Here is a 16,111-nt window from a genome sequence, read left to right as displayed (position 1 = left end):
GTTAAAAAGTCCTTGCCATGTCCAGTTTCTCTCTTTGCCTCCTGATTATGGATCAGGATGAAAGTGTTTAGCTAAGTGCCATACCTGCCTACCTGCTGCTATGCTGACTGCCAAGTTTTGGTCATGGACTCACACTCGGAAGCTGTAAGTAAGCCCCCAATTAAATGCTTTCACTTAGAAGTTGCCTTGGTAATGCTGTTCCTTTCCAACAGGAGGAAAAAAAGAACTACAACAGAAGGGGTGATGGAATCAAGTCACAACCATTAAGATCCAGAAGTCAGAGAAAGTTTAAATATATTTTTATAGCCCCTGTAGTAAAATTTTAACTTTTAATATGTTTTAACCAACCTCCCAACATTTTATCTATTCTACTGACATGTATACAGAATCCCACATTAGTTACTTTTGTCATTGCAAGGACTAATTACTTGAAAAGATATCTTAAGGAAGTGAGGGTTTATTTTTGGCTCCACTTAAGGAGGCTGCTCCATCATGGCAGGGAAGGCATGGCGGCCGGAGTGAACAACTGGTCACTGCTCCAGGAAGCAGAGAAAGAAGGCTGCATTATTACTTTGCTTTCTCCTTATTCTCACACTCCAGCCTTGTGTTTGGTGGTACCACATTCATGGTGGATTTACCCTGCTAGGTTAAACTTTTCTGGACTCATTTATCCTCATGCACATGCCCAGAGGTGTGTTTTTGGTGGTGATTCTAAATCCAAGTTGGAGGGAGAGAGGGAGGGAGAGAAGAAGAAAATATAACTGAAAAATGTTAATTCTGCCTGGAGAATTGCCATTAGAGAATTACTATTCATTTTTAGGGATGGTAACAACCATTATCTTTCCTGCTTCATGTAGAAGACTCTTAGGAGAAATGATGGGATGTGTCAAGGTGGAGAATCTGACAAAAACTGCTCATTATTGTACAAGGAGTACCAGCTGTGGGGGGGGCACATAATCAGCTCCCAAGTCAGTCAATAGGCAGCCTAGACCCTCATGGCTCACTTCAACCCACAGCCCACAGAAAACATGAAACCTTCCCACTCTTGATGCCAGTTTGAGGTGAAGACTGGGGTTCAAATGAGATGGACTGAGGTAGGGTGGATGAAGGAGGACACCAGACAGAGCTGGCTGACATCAGGAAAAGAAGGGTGGAAACGGAGGCAGGAAGACAGGCAACAGCCTGGGACTTAAACTTTTGGGAAGCCAGGGGCAGGAAAGCTTCAGATGAGACCTCCAACTGCATGGAAACTACAAGTTGTCTCTAAACTCTATGTTGTTCTTGATTACGTCAAGAATGATATGGGAAGACCTGTCTTAATTGTGGGTAGAAGCATTTTCTAGGCAGGGAGTCCTGGACATATGATGGTGAATGCTACTCAAGCATCTGCTTCAAGCTCCTACCACCGTGACTTCCTCATCATGACAGACTGTACCTTGACCTGAGCACTGAAATGAGCCCTTGCTCCATTGAGATGCTTTTATCATCAGATACAAACACTAGCATCACAGTCATGTCCTCTAGACTGAGCTAGAACTGCACAGCGTGGCACACTGCCAAGGAGAATGAGAATGCCAGCCTGGGTTACATAGAAAGACTGTCTCAGAAAACCAAGAGAATGACCTGGACACAGATCAGCTCCTGTGAGTTACAGTGTAGCTACATCTTTATTTGCCAGTTGAGACAGTGGCTTCACCAAGATGAATGATCTTCCTAGAATTAAGTAGAGAAAGACTCAATAAATACTTTATTACATATGTTCATGAAGTACACCTATTTGATAATAAAAACATACTGGGATCTTAGATTCTGGATATTTAAATAGTAGTGAAATGTATATAAATGTGTGTGTGTGTGTGTGTGTGTGTGTGTGTGTGTATGTATGTTATAATTTTATATGTAGTAGTTTTAACCATTTGGGAGGGGGTAATCTGGTGGTAAGAAATATATCCACAATGTTGGAACCACCACTACCCTTCATTTCCAGGACATTTTCAACCTCCACACCCAAGGCTCAGTTGCCATTAAACTTCTGCTTCCTCTTCCCAGCCCCTGTCAGTCCCACTCCATTTTCAACTCCATTTGTTTATCTTAGGTACTTCTGGTTCATTTTAGCTGTCAACTAGGTTCTCTGGGGACAGAATCTCAATCGAGCATCTGCCTAGAGAAAATTGGTTGTGAGGATGTCTATTGGGAGATTGTCATGATCTGAATGAGCTACACCATTCCTGATGACCCCGAATTATAAGAACATAAGCCTACCTCTAGCCTGTAAGCAACCTCTTCTGTGGTTCTTACTGCATTGCTTTGGCTGTGAAGTAAGAGACAGTAAACTCTGAAGGAATTTAATCTGGTAAGAAAATGGCTGAGGCTGATGTAGCTGTGTATGTGATGTGACCTGCTTCAAATCCCTGCCTTGCCTTCCTGGCTATCATTGACTTTAATCTGGAACTGTAACCTAAAATAAAAAATTTCTTCCCTACGTTGCTTTTGACCAGCATGTTTTACACATCAACAGAGAAGAAACTAGGACATTATTCATATAAGTAAACTCACACTCTTGGTTGTCTTCCTGGCTTATTTTGCTTAACTCAATAGCTTCAAGGTCTATCTCTGCTACAGCCCATGTCAGAGTGACATTTCTTTCTTAAGTCAGAAAAACAAAGAAACAAAAATCCCCCACCTTTTTTGGTGCTATTTGTCTACCCTGCTGATGAGTATGTAAGCTGTTTCCCCTTTGTCTACTAAGACTAATATGACTATATACACCAGTGTGCTAACATGTGTTTAAGCCCCTGACAAAACATAGCCAAAGCTGTATCATGAAGACTTTATAGTGATAAAAACAAATGTATTGGTGATTGATGACATCAGAGCTTTTTACATCACAGGTTAAGTAGGAATTGGCAGCATAAATGAGAGGGGCTGAGGAGGAATGCAGAAAAAAAAGCTGTATCCAATTGCCATGTTCAAGTTATTCAACACACACAATGAAGCCCTGGACAGCAATAGGCAAGGGCTCCAATTCCATTCAAGTTAATGACTTCAAAGTAAACATTTCTGAACAGAATCATCTACCCTTGTACTCTCCTGTGGCAGCCTGAGAACCTGCTGAACCAATGACCACAAACTTATTAAAACTACAATAAAACTTCAAGCTCTCCTACATATTAATTTTGATGTTTCAAGTGGCTGATGAATCTTAGTGACACCCATGAACAGAAGTGCCATGGCTTTTTTGTAAAGGAAATGAAAACCAGGAAAAAGGCAAGAAGATGCTTGCCATAAGCCACCAAGCTCATGCAGCACCTGTACAACTACCCAGCCATGCTTCAGAGACAGGGTTAGTACAATGACATCCACAGATTGCACTGGCTCCCCTCAGTGGCCAGAGATCCATCACTTAGAGCAGACAAGATTACTATTTTCATTTCTTTAGGATGCAGCTTCAGAGACAGAGATAAAGATTCATTCTGCCGGATTCTCATTGGCAAACCTTTGGCCCATGTGTGTGGTCCAAGAGCTGAGGGACTACAGTAAGGAAAGTGGTGGTGTTGTAAACTGATACAACCACTCTGGAAATCAGTCTGGAGATTCCTCAGAAAATTGAACATAGTACCTGAAGATCCAGCTATTCCACTTCTGGGCATATGCCCCAGAGATACTCCAATATACAACAAAGATACATGCACCACAATGTTCATAGCAGCTCTATTTATAATAGCCAGAAGCTGGAAAGAACCCAGATGTCCTTCAGTAGATGAATGGATATAAAAATTGTGGTAAATTTACACAATGGAGTACTACTCAGCTATCAGAAACAATGACTTAACCAAATTCTTAAAAAAATGGCTGCATCTAGAGAATATCATCCTGAGTGAGATAACCCAGTCACAAAAGAACAGACATAATATGCAGTCACTGATAGTGGGATGTTAACCCCAGAGGCTTGGAATGCCCCAGAAACAACTCACAGACTGTGCGAAGTTCAAGAAAAAAAGAAAATAAAAGAAAAGAAAACAAAACAACAACAACAACAAAAAAAAAAAACCATTATGCTCAATCCTTACACACCAAGAAAACGTTGACTAATTCTGGGTTACATCCTGTTTTACATGTACTTTTTGCTCATTGTAACTAGTAAGACCTTAATGCAGAGTATCAAACCTTAAAAAAAAAAAAAAAAAAAAAAAAAAAGCCAAGCACTGACAAAAATGTATTTGTATACATTTATGCAAAAATGTTTAAATTTTTTTCTTTTATCTTTGTTTATTAAAATAAAGTTTAAAAAAAAAGATCTACTTCTCTACTTCATCGCAAGCATCCTTTGCAGGTCCTTATCTCCTATGGAACCTGAAAAAGGATGCTACATTCTGTGGTTGCAACAAGAAGAGATACTGTTTGAACATGGTTGATCTTAACCCACTTAGACACTTACATGTTAAGTCAGATTGGTGAACAAAAAGTTCTAAAAATGCTATTCTGACCTTTTCCAGTGCCTGTCTACACAACTTCAAATAAAAAGAGAGACTCAAAGGAATTCAGCTTGTATCAAGAAATAAAATTTAGCCCAATTAAAATGCTCTTAAATGTTAAGGCTGAGAAACTGCTAGCAAAATCTGACAAGTTTGGTCTAGTTAGAAGATGGTTCAAATTGGTATAGCTTGTGTCAATTTATAGCTGACTCTCTGCTCACAGAACTCTCTCCTGGCCTTCCAGCCAGCCATTGCAATGTGTTCCAGTGGCCCTCTATAGCCTCCTGATTCTCTGAGGCACAAGGTAGGGTGAGCCAAACAGATGTAGTCTAATCTCATAGGAGACAACGTTCACTGGGGCAACCGGAAAATGCTACACCAGGAACATCAGACTAGATGCATTATAGGTGGATATTTTCTTGCAAGTTTGAGCTCTGAACATCAGAACCATCTGTGAGGATGTTTATGGTCCTTGTGTTCACAAAACACTTGGCTTAGGGTTAATGCTAGTGGCCTAGAAACAATCTCCTGGGTTTCATTCAGGGAAAAGAACCTGCCTGAACTTCTAGTAGAGAGGTACCAACTGTGTGAGTGGGTGAGTGTGAACTAGGAGGAATGTGGAAGAGGTGTTAGAAGAAGCCTGTTATATAGGCTCTGGCTTAGAAGCTGAATGGAGTGGGCATCACCTTTGCTTGGGATCTACCCACTTTAGGTTTATATCACTCTACACTATCAGTTGCATAAATCCAGAAATTCCAAAGAAAAGATTGGTTTAGCTCACCATCACCTTCCATGGGCCATCTTAGTACCAGGTTCCATGCAGCCTAGGAATTTTATAAGACTGTGCCAGCCATAATCCACACTTTTATGTCTTTGATCACCACTCCAGGCAGAACTACTCAGTATGTTTTTGGGCTCTAAATCTGATTAAAGCAGCACTCCCAGCTCTTCCTGTGTCAGAATTGTCCACCCCTGTGACCTTCTGTTCCATCATCCCAACTGTTCAAATGGTCCTCACATCCAGTCCATTCTATCTCAAAAATGTTTTCAAACAACCTTCTTCTGTCTTCAGACATTCATTTGGTTCATCCTCTTTTTCTGGAGAACACCAGTCATACTCACTCTATATCCGTTCACGCCATCTTTCCATACAGCTGGAATTAGTTGACCCATATCATGTCACGGTCCTGTTCACTGGCCTGTCTTTCACCTTTTCTCACCATCATGAGGAAATTCTAGGTCCTCATATGAGCAGAAGATCCTTCATAGCTTTGCTATCCTGCCTCTTTCTGTATCATCTGCTCACTAGCCCAATGAAATCCTTGTCTCTGGAATGTTCCTTCGTCACTACTCTAGACATTTGCATAGCCTTTCCTTCTCTCTTGAACTTTCTACTATCTGCCCACTTTACCTGCTTCAAGCCTATTTATATATATCTTGAATGACACCCACTTGAATATCTTAAATGACATTCATTTACACATCTGCTTTTTGTCCTCAGGGTGGTGTCCCATGCCATCCTTCCGTGGCTACAAACACAACTTGCTTTTGTCTATTGGTTTCAACATGGTCTGTCTAGTATTGTGCCCCTTGGCTAGTCTGTAAGAGGCTAGGCTTCTACCTTACTCACTGTTCTATCTTCAGGGCCCACTGCCATGTCAGATCATTCATTCATTCATCTCTAATGCCCAAGGTCATGTTAGGTGTCAATCAAATATTAGCGAGTAAATGATGAGACAAGTAAGTGAATGAACAGATATCCACTCTGCATTAACAAAATGCTAACGAGGATTCATCAACCGGATAAGGGAAGCAGAGAGGTAGAGCCATGGATCAAGGTAGGGGTTTTGTTCTTCATTTAGCCAGCACTTAAAATCAATAAGAAAATTTAGAATTCATGACGCAACAGGTGGCTGGCATTTCCCTGAGAAAAAGTGAAGAATCCGCATGCAAAGGTTTTTCCAATTGTAGTTGTTGAGAATATCAAGACTGTGAAGTTAAAATCCTTTGCAACAAAACCCCAAAGAATGGCTCCTGCTAATCTAGTTTGGGTCAGAACTGAGATGTGTGGCTGTTACCCAACCTTTGAGAAGAGAAGGGATCTAAGCCACCTTTCATTCATCCACAGAGTCTAAAGTGGAGCACAGAAAGAAGCCCGTATGATGAAATGATGAGCGTCACAGCGTGGCAGGGAAACCATACTGAAGCCATTCACACTGAGCATGAGCAGTAATCTTTCAACACTGCTATTCACAGACCTTGACCCAACTCTGCAGACCAAGAAATTGGGGGCAGACCTTAAGCAGCTTGCTGTAGAAACAACAGCTGGGTTTCAAAGCTCCTCTCCTGAAATTGTACCCTCTACCCTATACATGTCGTCAACCTCCTAGTGACTCAAGTCTGATGGCTGCAGGCTGTTCAGGTTCCATCATCCACTAGTGTTATAAGGGTTCACTTGGTGCCTATGATCAGTAGCTTATGTGGAAGATGGTGGTGAGACATCATGACCCTCCCTCTGACCTTCAGTTATCTCTGCTTGGTAGAGAGAAAAGAACCACTGATCAACAGTGGGAACACAAATGTAGGATTCATTGACTCTCAAGTGCCATGTAGGACTGTAAAGGATGTAGGGCCTGGATTTGACCTATCCAGGATCACTACAGGAAAGACAAGTGACCTCCCTACTCTAGGGCTTGCTACTGCCTTGCACATGCTCTGTGTAGTCACCCTTAGCAGCAGCTATGTAGCCTTAAAGGTTCCTATTGTATTGGCAGTCTCCTTCTCAAGATTACTGGCTAACTGTCCTAAATTTGCAGTTTTTTATTTTTTTACACTGTTAACTGAAGCCCAGGACTTTACATTTATCTCTATTTAATCTCATCTTGTTAGTTTTGGCCCATTGATCCAAAGTGTAAAAATCCCTGTAATCCAGATCCTGCCGTGTCAGGCGCGCTTATCCCCTTGGCTTTGTGCTGCCTGGAGATGTGATTTGGGCACCCCGGTATGTCTTTATAGCAACAACTGCCAAAACCATGGGCCAGGGTGAGGCTAAATGCACGTGTTGCCCCAAGGCAGCCAGCAGCAGCCTCCCCAGCTGCCCATCACAGCCCAGGTCAGCACAGATGATGGTCTAACATCTGCTACATAATCACTTAGACAAGTCTTAATCCACCAAATGCAATTTCCACACCAGCCACATTTCTCTCACTTGTATGGCAAATCATATAACAAGTAATGAAAAAAGGGCTGTGGATTTGAAGGAGAGTAGGGAGGTGTATATGGGAAGGTTTAGAGGGATAAAAGGGAAGGGAGAAATGTTAGTATAATTCCCCAAATTGAAACAAACACCCTCTTAGATATTTATACCCACCATGAAGCAGTGTTTAAACACCCGCTATTGTTCTGGAGCAAACTACTAATTAGACTTGCCTTTTAGAGATGTCTGGAATTGTTCCAGGTAGGATTAAAATCAATAGTGACATTCTTTGCGCTCAGAGAGTCCCCAAGTATAAATTTAGTTTTTCATGGATTTCCCACAGCAACCACCTTTGAACAGTGGTGGAACAGGATGTGCAAACTAAAGGCTCGCTGTGGCAGAGAGATGTGTTGAGTAGGGTCTAGTGCTCTCACTTAAAAATAAAATGGATGTATAGGCTGGTCAGGATGTCCCATAAAGCATGTTGATCAAAGATTCAGTTTCTGAAACACTGAGGAATGGCTGGAGAATCTACAGGGATGCAGGGGAGTTACAGCAGCTGAAATATGGTCCCTGCTCTCCCATAGACAGACGGCAACATCCTGATAGATGCTACTCCGGGGAAACTTAATGTTTCTTTAAACATTCAATTATGGTTACACAAACACATATTTTAAGCCACCAGCAGATCTTTGCACAAATTAGGGATGCTAGAAGGCAAATCAAACAGATCCCCTGAAATGAGTATTTCATAAGAATCCAGCTCTGTTCTGTGAAGAGCCGCCTCACCAGGCAGGGGTTTCAGGAGGATAATGAGGGGGCTCTGCCAGCATCAGACTAGATGACACTTGCTGAGCAAGTTTTTAATTATAATAGATCTCAAGAGACCCAGGGGTTTGTTGCTCAAAAGGTAGACAGTTCTTGCTCTCTGGGAGTTGCTTGAGGCTGTTTGAAGTTCTTTTAAAAAATGGTCCTATGTTGTATGACCTTTAATGGTTGGGGCATATGCCATGCTTTCTTTTTTGAAACATTTCTAGTTTTCACACTTTTAAAATAAGGTTCCTTCCTAACCTATAACATGATACTTTCTTATTGTAAACCAATAAGGCCTTCTTTTATAGTCTCTGTATTCAGAGCTATGTGGCACACATATCATTTTAAAATGAAAACTGAAGGCCATGTATATGATTTATTAACATGATATTTACATTGGGTACATTGTGGAATTTCTTTTGCAACAGTGAAGTTTGCCTTCATTTTATTCATCGTCTACCAATTTAATTTTGAGGAAGAGACTCGGCAGTGAACCAATTTGAACCTGGGGCTAATTCCTAGCTGTAACAGTCACAGGATCTGATTGGTCAAGCCCTCTACTGTCCTGAGTGTTAAATATTTAAATGACCTGATCTCATTTCTTACAGCTTCATTTGACTAAACTTTCAAAATTGAATCTCCTGGGCCAAAGGAAATTAAAATTTAACTGAAAGCGCATGATTAATTACCTTTTGTGTCTTACAGCAGGAGGTGAATCATAACAACTTTACCTTACTCACAAAACTGCACACTCACAAAACTTCACACTCACAAAACTTCACACTCACAAAACTGCACACTCACAAAACTGTATACTCACAAAACTGCACACTCACAAAACTGCACACTCACAAAACTGCACACTCACAAAACTGTACACAGTGATCACTTCATTTTTAGCAGACATATAACCTTCTTTTTGTTAAAAGGTTACACTGAATATTTGGGCAAGAACATCAGTAAAAGAGCAATACTAGAACGTCTGAGTTATGAAAACATTGCTTTTTACAAACTGTGAGCTTTAAAATTGGCACAGGTGGGGACTGGGGCTAGGCTGAGTGGCACTGTTTACTCAGTGTACCAAGGCCCTGGGTTTGATTACCAGTACTGCAAAACCAGAGTCAGTACAGCTGCTATAGGAAACCACAGCTACAGTATCTCAGAGACATACCTATGTATTCACTGTGTATTTCAAATTTAAATTCATTATTATAGTTTTTATTAAGGTTTTATTTTATTTTATTTTATTTTTTCTGGTGGGAGGCAGGACTGGCCTAAAACTTCCCTATACAGCCCATTCTAGCCTTGACCTTGTGATGAATTCTCCTGCCTCAGCTTCCTAAGTGTTGAGATTACAATTTCACCACTGTGCCCAGATATTCCATATACTTAAAAAAAGATTCATTTATTTTTATTTTATAAGTAGGGGTGCTTTGGCTGCATGTGTGTCTGTGAAGTGTGGGAGTGCCGAGTTCAGGGAAGCTGGAAGAGAGCACAGAATCCCCTTGATCTGGAGTCACAGACAGTTATGAGCTATCATGTGGGTGCTCTTTCAGTCTATAATCCATATACTCTAAAAATATAGACAAAGACATCAGGAAGAACGAAAGGAAGAAATTGAGAAAAAAGGCATTTCATGTTTCTAACTTTCCTAATTCTGAGGCTATTTTGGGAAAGGCCTAAAGGATTGGACAGGAATAAATTAGGGCACCTTTGAGATGATTTTCCACACAAATTACCCTTTGTCTGGTTGTCAGCTTGCATTATGTTATCTTCAGTAACAGAGGGTAAATCACTTCCAGAGGGAGCCATGAACAGAGCAATTAAGCCACTTTACAAACCCAGAGAACCAGATGGGGCCAAGACAGCATTTTCTATGGAAGGGCATGTCAGTAATGATGCTAACTGGAGCAATGGCACCGGGTTGTGCAAAGACTGCTGTGCCAACTAGGGACATCCAAAGCAAAGCCATGGTTATAAGGGGACAATCCACCTCTGTACTTGTCCTGTCACCCAGGGTTTGTACGTTGCTTTATTTTGTGGTTATTCTTTATTTCATGTCTCCCTGTGGTCTTCTATGCTCTCTTGTAGAACAGACTCTTTGCAGTAAAAACAATGACAAGAACAACACAAAGAATTTCATAAGATCTTTCCACTCTTCTACCTGAAACTCGAAGACTAACTGCAAGCTCAAGATCGCCGTCTCCCCTGTGCTGGACAACATGTTTCTCCAATGGCCAGATACCCAGATCATCTGCAGCCCAGTAATGTCTACACCCTGCTGCCAATCAGTAACCCATGGAGGACATGTGACCCCACAGATGTCTTCATGAGGTATTTGTCTGTTTTTCTGTGTCTTTCAGAGAGCATCTAGGGTACCAGTGACTTTTCTCACTGCAGTGACCAAACATTTGACAAGAAGCATCTTCAGGGCAAAAGGTTTACTTTGATGTGCATTGTGAAAACGTGGTGCATTGTGGTTCATCATGGTGGTAGGAGTCTGAGGGTGCTGGTCTCACTGCATCCACAGACAGGAGGTGAAAGTGGACAAGTGAGACATGTTATGAAGTCTCAGGGTCTACCACTAGTGATCTACCTTCTCTAGAGCAGCCCCGCCCTTTAAAAGCTTCTTGACAACCTTCTAAACCAGTGGTAACACTTGAGAAGCAAGTGTTTAAACACCTGAGCCCACAGAGGACATTTCACATTCTAACCATATTCTCTAGGTGCCTCCATGGAGATATTTTCAAAACCATATACATATAGCAATGCAAAAAAGGTAAATTTCCCACAGTGTTTTTACATGGGCAAAAATAGAGGGGCTAGGGAGAGTGCTCAGGGACTACAAGTTCTTGCTGTAGAAACATGGTGACTGATATTCTGATTCCCCAGCTCCCACATAAAGGCCACTGGGAAACAAAGACAAGAGGATCCTGAAGGCTTTCCCAGAGAAAACTTAGTGTTTAGGTCCAGGCTCAGGGAGAGACCCTGTCTCAAATACACACAGTAAAAGAAAGCAATGGAGGAAGTGACCATCTGTCACCCATATGTAAATATGCACTGGTATGCACAGGTGTGTGCGTACACCTGCACATGTACACACACACTCACCAATTAAATTGTCTAGAAAGAGCTTCTAAATGTTTACTTTCTGGAGACAACCACATAAAAGCAGAATAATATTCTGTTCAGAGCTCTGAGTATTCAAGCCATGTGCCCTAATCTCTCTTTTCAAGTCATCGGGATACAAGAAAAAGCTAAAAACCTGTCATCTCTACTGTTTTTCAAGCCTTTGATCCACTCAGTGGTGAAGACTAGGCATGTAATAAACATCAATTGGCAGGTTGTAGATCCAGGGAGCAGGCTGTGTCATTTTAAGTATACCGATTCTCAGCACTTTGTGGCCTTAGATGATTATATGCCAGGATAGGCAGGCTCTTCCATCTGATTTTCTCTGTTCCACAAACTCAAGCTCTCATACAATAAGGAACATGGTTTGCTTGTAGAGATTAATCCTGGTTTCTGCAACTGCATGCGCTTGGTGGGTTATCTTCCTTCCTCTGTCAGTGCCCATACCCACCCCCAGGTACCCTCATTCTTCAGAGTGAGGAAAAGGAGCTGGTTCTCCTGCAAAGGGAAGATTGCTGCTTTATACAGTGGGACCTAACAGATAGAGTTAATCTACTAAATACAGACTGCTCACTGGAAGGCCTCATTAGCTAAAGTAAGAAGTAAACAGATGAGAGAAGTCCTTGGTCACTGTGGTTCCTGTGGGAGCGTCAGGGGGTAAAGGAGACACTATTTCTCCTGAGAAGCCATACACGAAACATAACATACCTGTGCTCTCAGAATAACAACAATAACAACAACAACCCAGTGTACTACTTTCTGGGCATTTATAATTTCTCCATTAAAGAGCTAAAATTTTGAATAAAAGCATAAGATGGGGTTTATTACACTGAAGCAGGCTCATGAGATTGAATACATCCTGGCGGTGGTATGAAAAATAGAGCAGTTTTTAGTGGGCATTGCCCTAATTTTCTCTGCTTCTCTCTAACCAAGAATGACTGTGACTTACTCATTCCTTTCCAAGCTGAGGATCAGTTCTTGGCTCTCCAGCTGCAGTTGCACAGTCAGCACATCTGGATGATCCTGAAAAATGAACAGGAAAGGTTAGCAGAAAAGGAGTTGGCTTTTGCTTTGTCCACATCTGGATGCCCTTCATCAGTATAGTCAGTGGGAGGAAGGAGGGGATGTTGAGATTGATTAGGGGAGGGGAGGGACAGGAGAGGGACTTGGGAGACAGACAGACATACAGACAGACAGACGGACGAACAGACGGACGGACGGACGGATGGATGGATGAACGGACGGACAGATGGTTGGATGGATGGGTGGGTGGATAGATGGATGGATGGATGGATGGATGGATGGATGGATGGATGGATGGATGGATGGATGGATGAATGGACGGACGGACGAACAGACGGTTGGATGGATGGATGGAGGGGTGAGTGGGTAGATAGGTAGGTAGAGAGACAGACTGATGATTTTATTCTTGGAGATTTTCTTCAACTCCAAGTACTAAAGACCAGAGTGATAGAGATAGAAAATGGGAGAGCTGGCTCTGATATGGCCATCTACTCTTTTCCTTTAGTGATTTTTCCTCTGAACTCTTCTCTCTCATCACAACTCCATCCACCCCACCCATCCACCCTTTCTTTGATCTTTCCAGAATGTATAAAGGGCATTGTTATTCCTTATCAGCTTGTGGCAGAAAACTCTTAAATTATCCTTCAGACTCCATGGCTTTCACCTCCTCTATTTAAGCCAAGAACAGTCCTGCAGAGCTATTCTCTACAACAATGGCTCCCATAGCTCCTTCCCATTCTCCCCTCTATCCCTTTCCTTTTCAACCCACAGACATCCCTCCTCAATATGTGGCTTCCTCCTGTAAAATCTTCTAATCCAGGTTCTCTTGGGTCTGCTGTTGCTTTCTTCCCACCTATTCTCCAGCAGTGGAAGGACACTTAAAATTTCAACCTTACAATGCGCCTGTGCTTGTTTCCTGTTGCACTAATAGGAAACCACCTTATGAACTTGGCCTATGGTTCCAATGTTCCCTGCAGGCTTCCACATGCTTTTCACATGCCTACACCGCCCTCCTCCCTCCTTACCTGGTTCTAGTTCCTGGCCTTGCCTGCTCTCAGAATACAAGACTTGTCCTGCTGTTCTAAGAATTTGCACATCCTTGTTTCTCTACCTGTGATGCTTTTTCTGTCTACTAGAATCTGCTTCAAAATCAGCTATTGGAAGTGTCACATCACCACCAACCTCCTGCTGTCCTGTTCTTTCCTGTGAAAAGGAAGGGCATCATACTATTTGTGATTGGTGTGTTGGCTTGTACATCCTTATAGCCAAGAGGGCTAAGCAAATAACAGATGGAGAGTGAAGGAAGGAACCATGGAAATGGCTCTGCAGACATCTGTTCCTCTCCACAACCCTACCTTCCCTGCTTCTTTCCCCTAATCCATATATCAAACCTCAGGGTAGACAGCTTAGTCCTGGGGATGTTTTTGCCCACATTTGCGGTTGATCTTTCTACCTCTGTGAACCTAACCTAGACAATCTCTCTGCTCAGACACTTGTCTCCAAAGTAATTCTACATCTTATTAAGTTAAAAACCAGTACAAACCACACACTGTACTAGTTGGGAGCTGGGTGTTACAAGAAATACCCAGTGGAGAAAGAAAATGGAGGAATCTTTCATTCCAGTCTGCTCATTACACTGGACAGTTTTTGTTTAAAAGCACACTTGCTCCCATTTTCTAAATTGGTATTGACCAAGGACCATAAGGCATGCCATTCTTTTTTCTTATGATGATATATTGACTGATTTACCTAATGGAACTACACTCTTTGTTGGATGTGCAAAGAACTGTATTTGCTAAACCAATCAATCAAATGCTAATCAATAAGCCAAAGATGTTTAGCCAGTCACTATAATCTTATCTTTTAAACTGGCAGAAGTGCCTCTAAACAAATATGTAAAGTACAACAGCATACTTTTTAAAAATAAAATAATCATAGGGTATCTACTACACGGATGAAAATATAGACTATTACCAGAATTGTAGAAAGTCCTTCTTCTAGTGTACTTTTCTGTTGCTCTGATAAACACTGTTACCAAAAGAGACCTGGGAAGGAGAAGGCTTATTTATCTTATAGGTTATAACCCATCATTTAGGGAAGCCAAGGCAGGAACTGAGGCCGAGACCATGGAGGAATGCTGCTTACTGGATCATTTCTTCTGGCTTGCTCAGTTACATTTATGATACGGTCCAGGTCTACCTGTGTAGGGATGGTACTGCCCATAGTAGGTTGATGCTATATTTTGCATAGATGTGCTCCAAACTTTTCTTAGAAGGATGCCTGCTCATTGTTGGGTTAGGACCTACTCATATGTTATGGATTAAACCTGAAATGTCCTTCAGAGGTTTATGTTTTGAATGCTTGATTCCTAGCTGATAGTGCTTGTGACACTTTGAGGAAGACATGTCTACTAGGTAGAGATAGGTCACTTAGGGAAGTCTCTTGAAGGTTTTTCCCTAATCCCTGATTCTGCCTTTGATTTCTATTTCTGGGTCCTTCTTGAGGTGAAGTGTCTGTGCCGATGTGTTTCTGCCTCCATAAGCTGAGTCGCCACCCATTCCTTCCCTGCCACAGTGAACTGAACACAAGAGTCAAAATTAACTGCTTCTTTCCAATGGTGTTCTGTGAAATATTTTAGTCAAAGTCAAGAGAAGATCACTACTTCACCCTGTGACCTCAGTTTACCTGAGTAGCCTTTTCAAAGGCCTTCTCTCTAGATCTCCCATGTACCATGGAGAGGGGTTAGAGTTTCAGTATAAACCTATTATGGTCAGGCATGTGACTGAGTTTACAATGTCACTTCTTCATTCTTACATCCCATTCATCCCTTAACAGAGGTAGCCATTATCCTAAACCCATTAGTCACTAATTAATATTAATTTGCATCTTGATTTCATTTATAGTTTATTTGCACTCTATGCATTTCTAAACAAACATCAGCCTCACACTGGGCCCATTCTTCTATGGCTCTACTGATTTTGCTTAATCTTATACATGTAGGGATTATTGGTTCTATGTGGTGTTCATTCTTATATATTTAAAATATTCTATTGTGTAAAACAATTTCAATACCCACAGTCATGTAAATAGATGCTCACTGATGTTTTTTTTCTGATCCCTTCTCTGTACATGACTTTACATATCTGTATCATGTCTGTAGTTGAATAGGTTCTGTGGATGGTAGGATCTGTCCTAAATTAATTAATAATTAATTAACTGTTTCTAATGGATGGATAGATCACATTCCCTCAGTTACTGGATACACGTTCCAGCCACTTCGTGTCCTGGATATCTGACAAAGAAAGAAGTTAGACAAAAATTGCTAAGTAGACAGGAGCACCTTATTGTGGATTTACTTGTTTTAAAATCTTTTAGATGTATTTGTTTATTGGGAGTCGGGGTTATGGCACACATGTGAAAGTAAGTGGATAATGTGGCAGAGTGGTTTTCACCTTCATCACATGGACTCCAGACC

General features: G+C 41.5%; 1 protein-coding gene across 1 annotated transcript in view; it reads right to left on the bottom strand.

The window, feature by feature from the left end:
- ADAM12 (ADAM metallopeptidase domain 12) overlaps positions 1 to 16,111 on the bottom strand; it is a gene marked incomplete at both ends in the record, with an annotated part of 311,848 nt that overhangs the window by 216,979 nt on the left and 78,758 nt on the right. The window contains one exon of the mRNA XM_080911836.1: positions 12,563 to 12,636. Coding sequence (XP_080767962.1) covers positions 12,563 to 12,636 — 74 coding nt within the window. The remainder of the gene's footprint in view (positions 1 to 12,562; positions 12,637 to 16,111) is intronic.

This window comes from Micromys minutus (genome assembly GCF_963924665.1).
Source record: "Micromys minutus genome assembly, chromosome: 2".
Classification (NCBI taxonomy): domain Eukaryota; kingdom Metazoa; phylum Chordata; class Mammalia; order Rodentia; family Muridae; genus Micromys; species Micromys minutus.
Note: the sequence above shows the minus strand (reverse complement) of the source record. Positions and strands in the feature narration are given on the sequence as shown.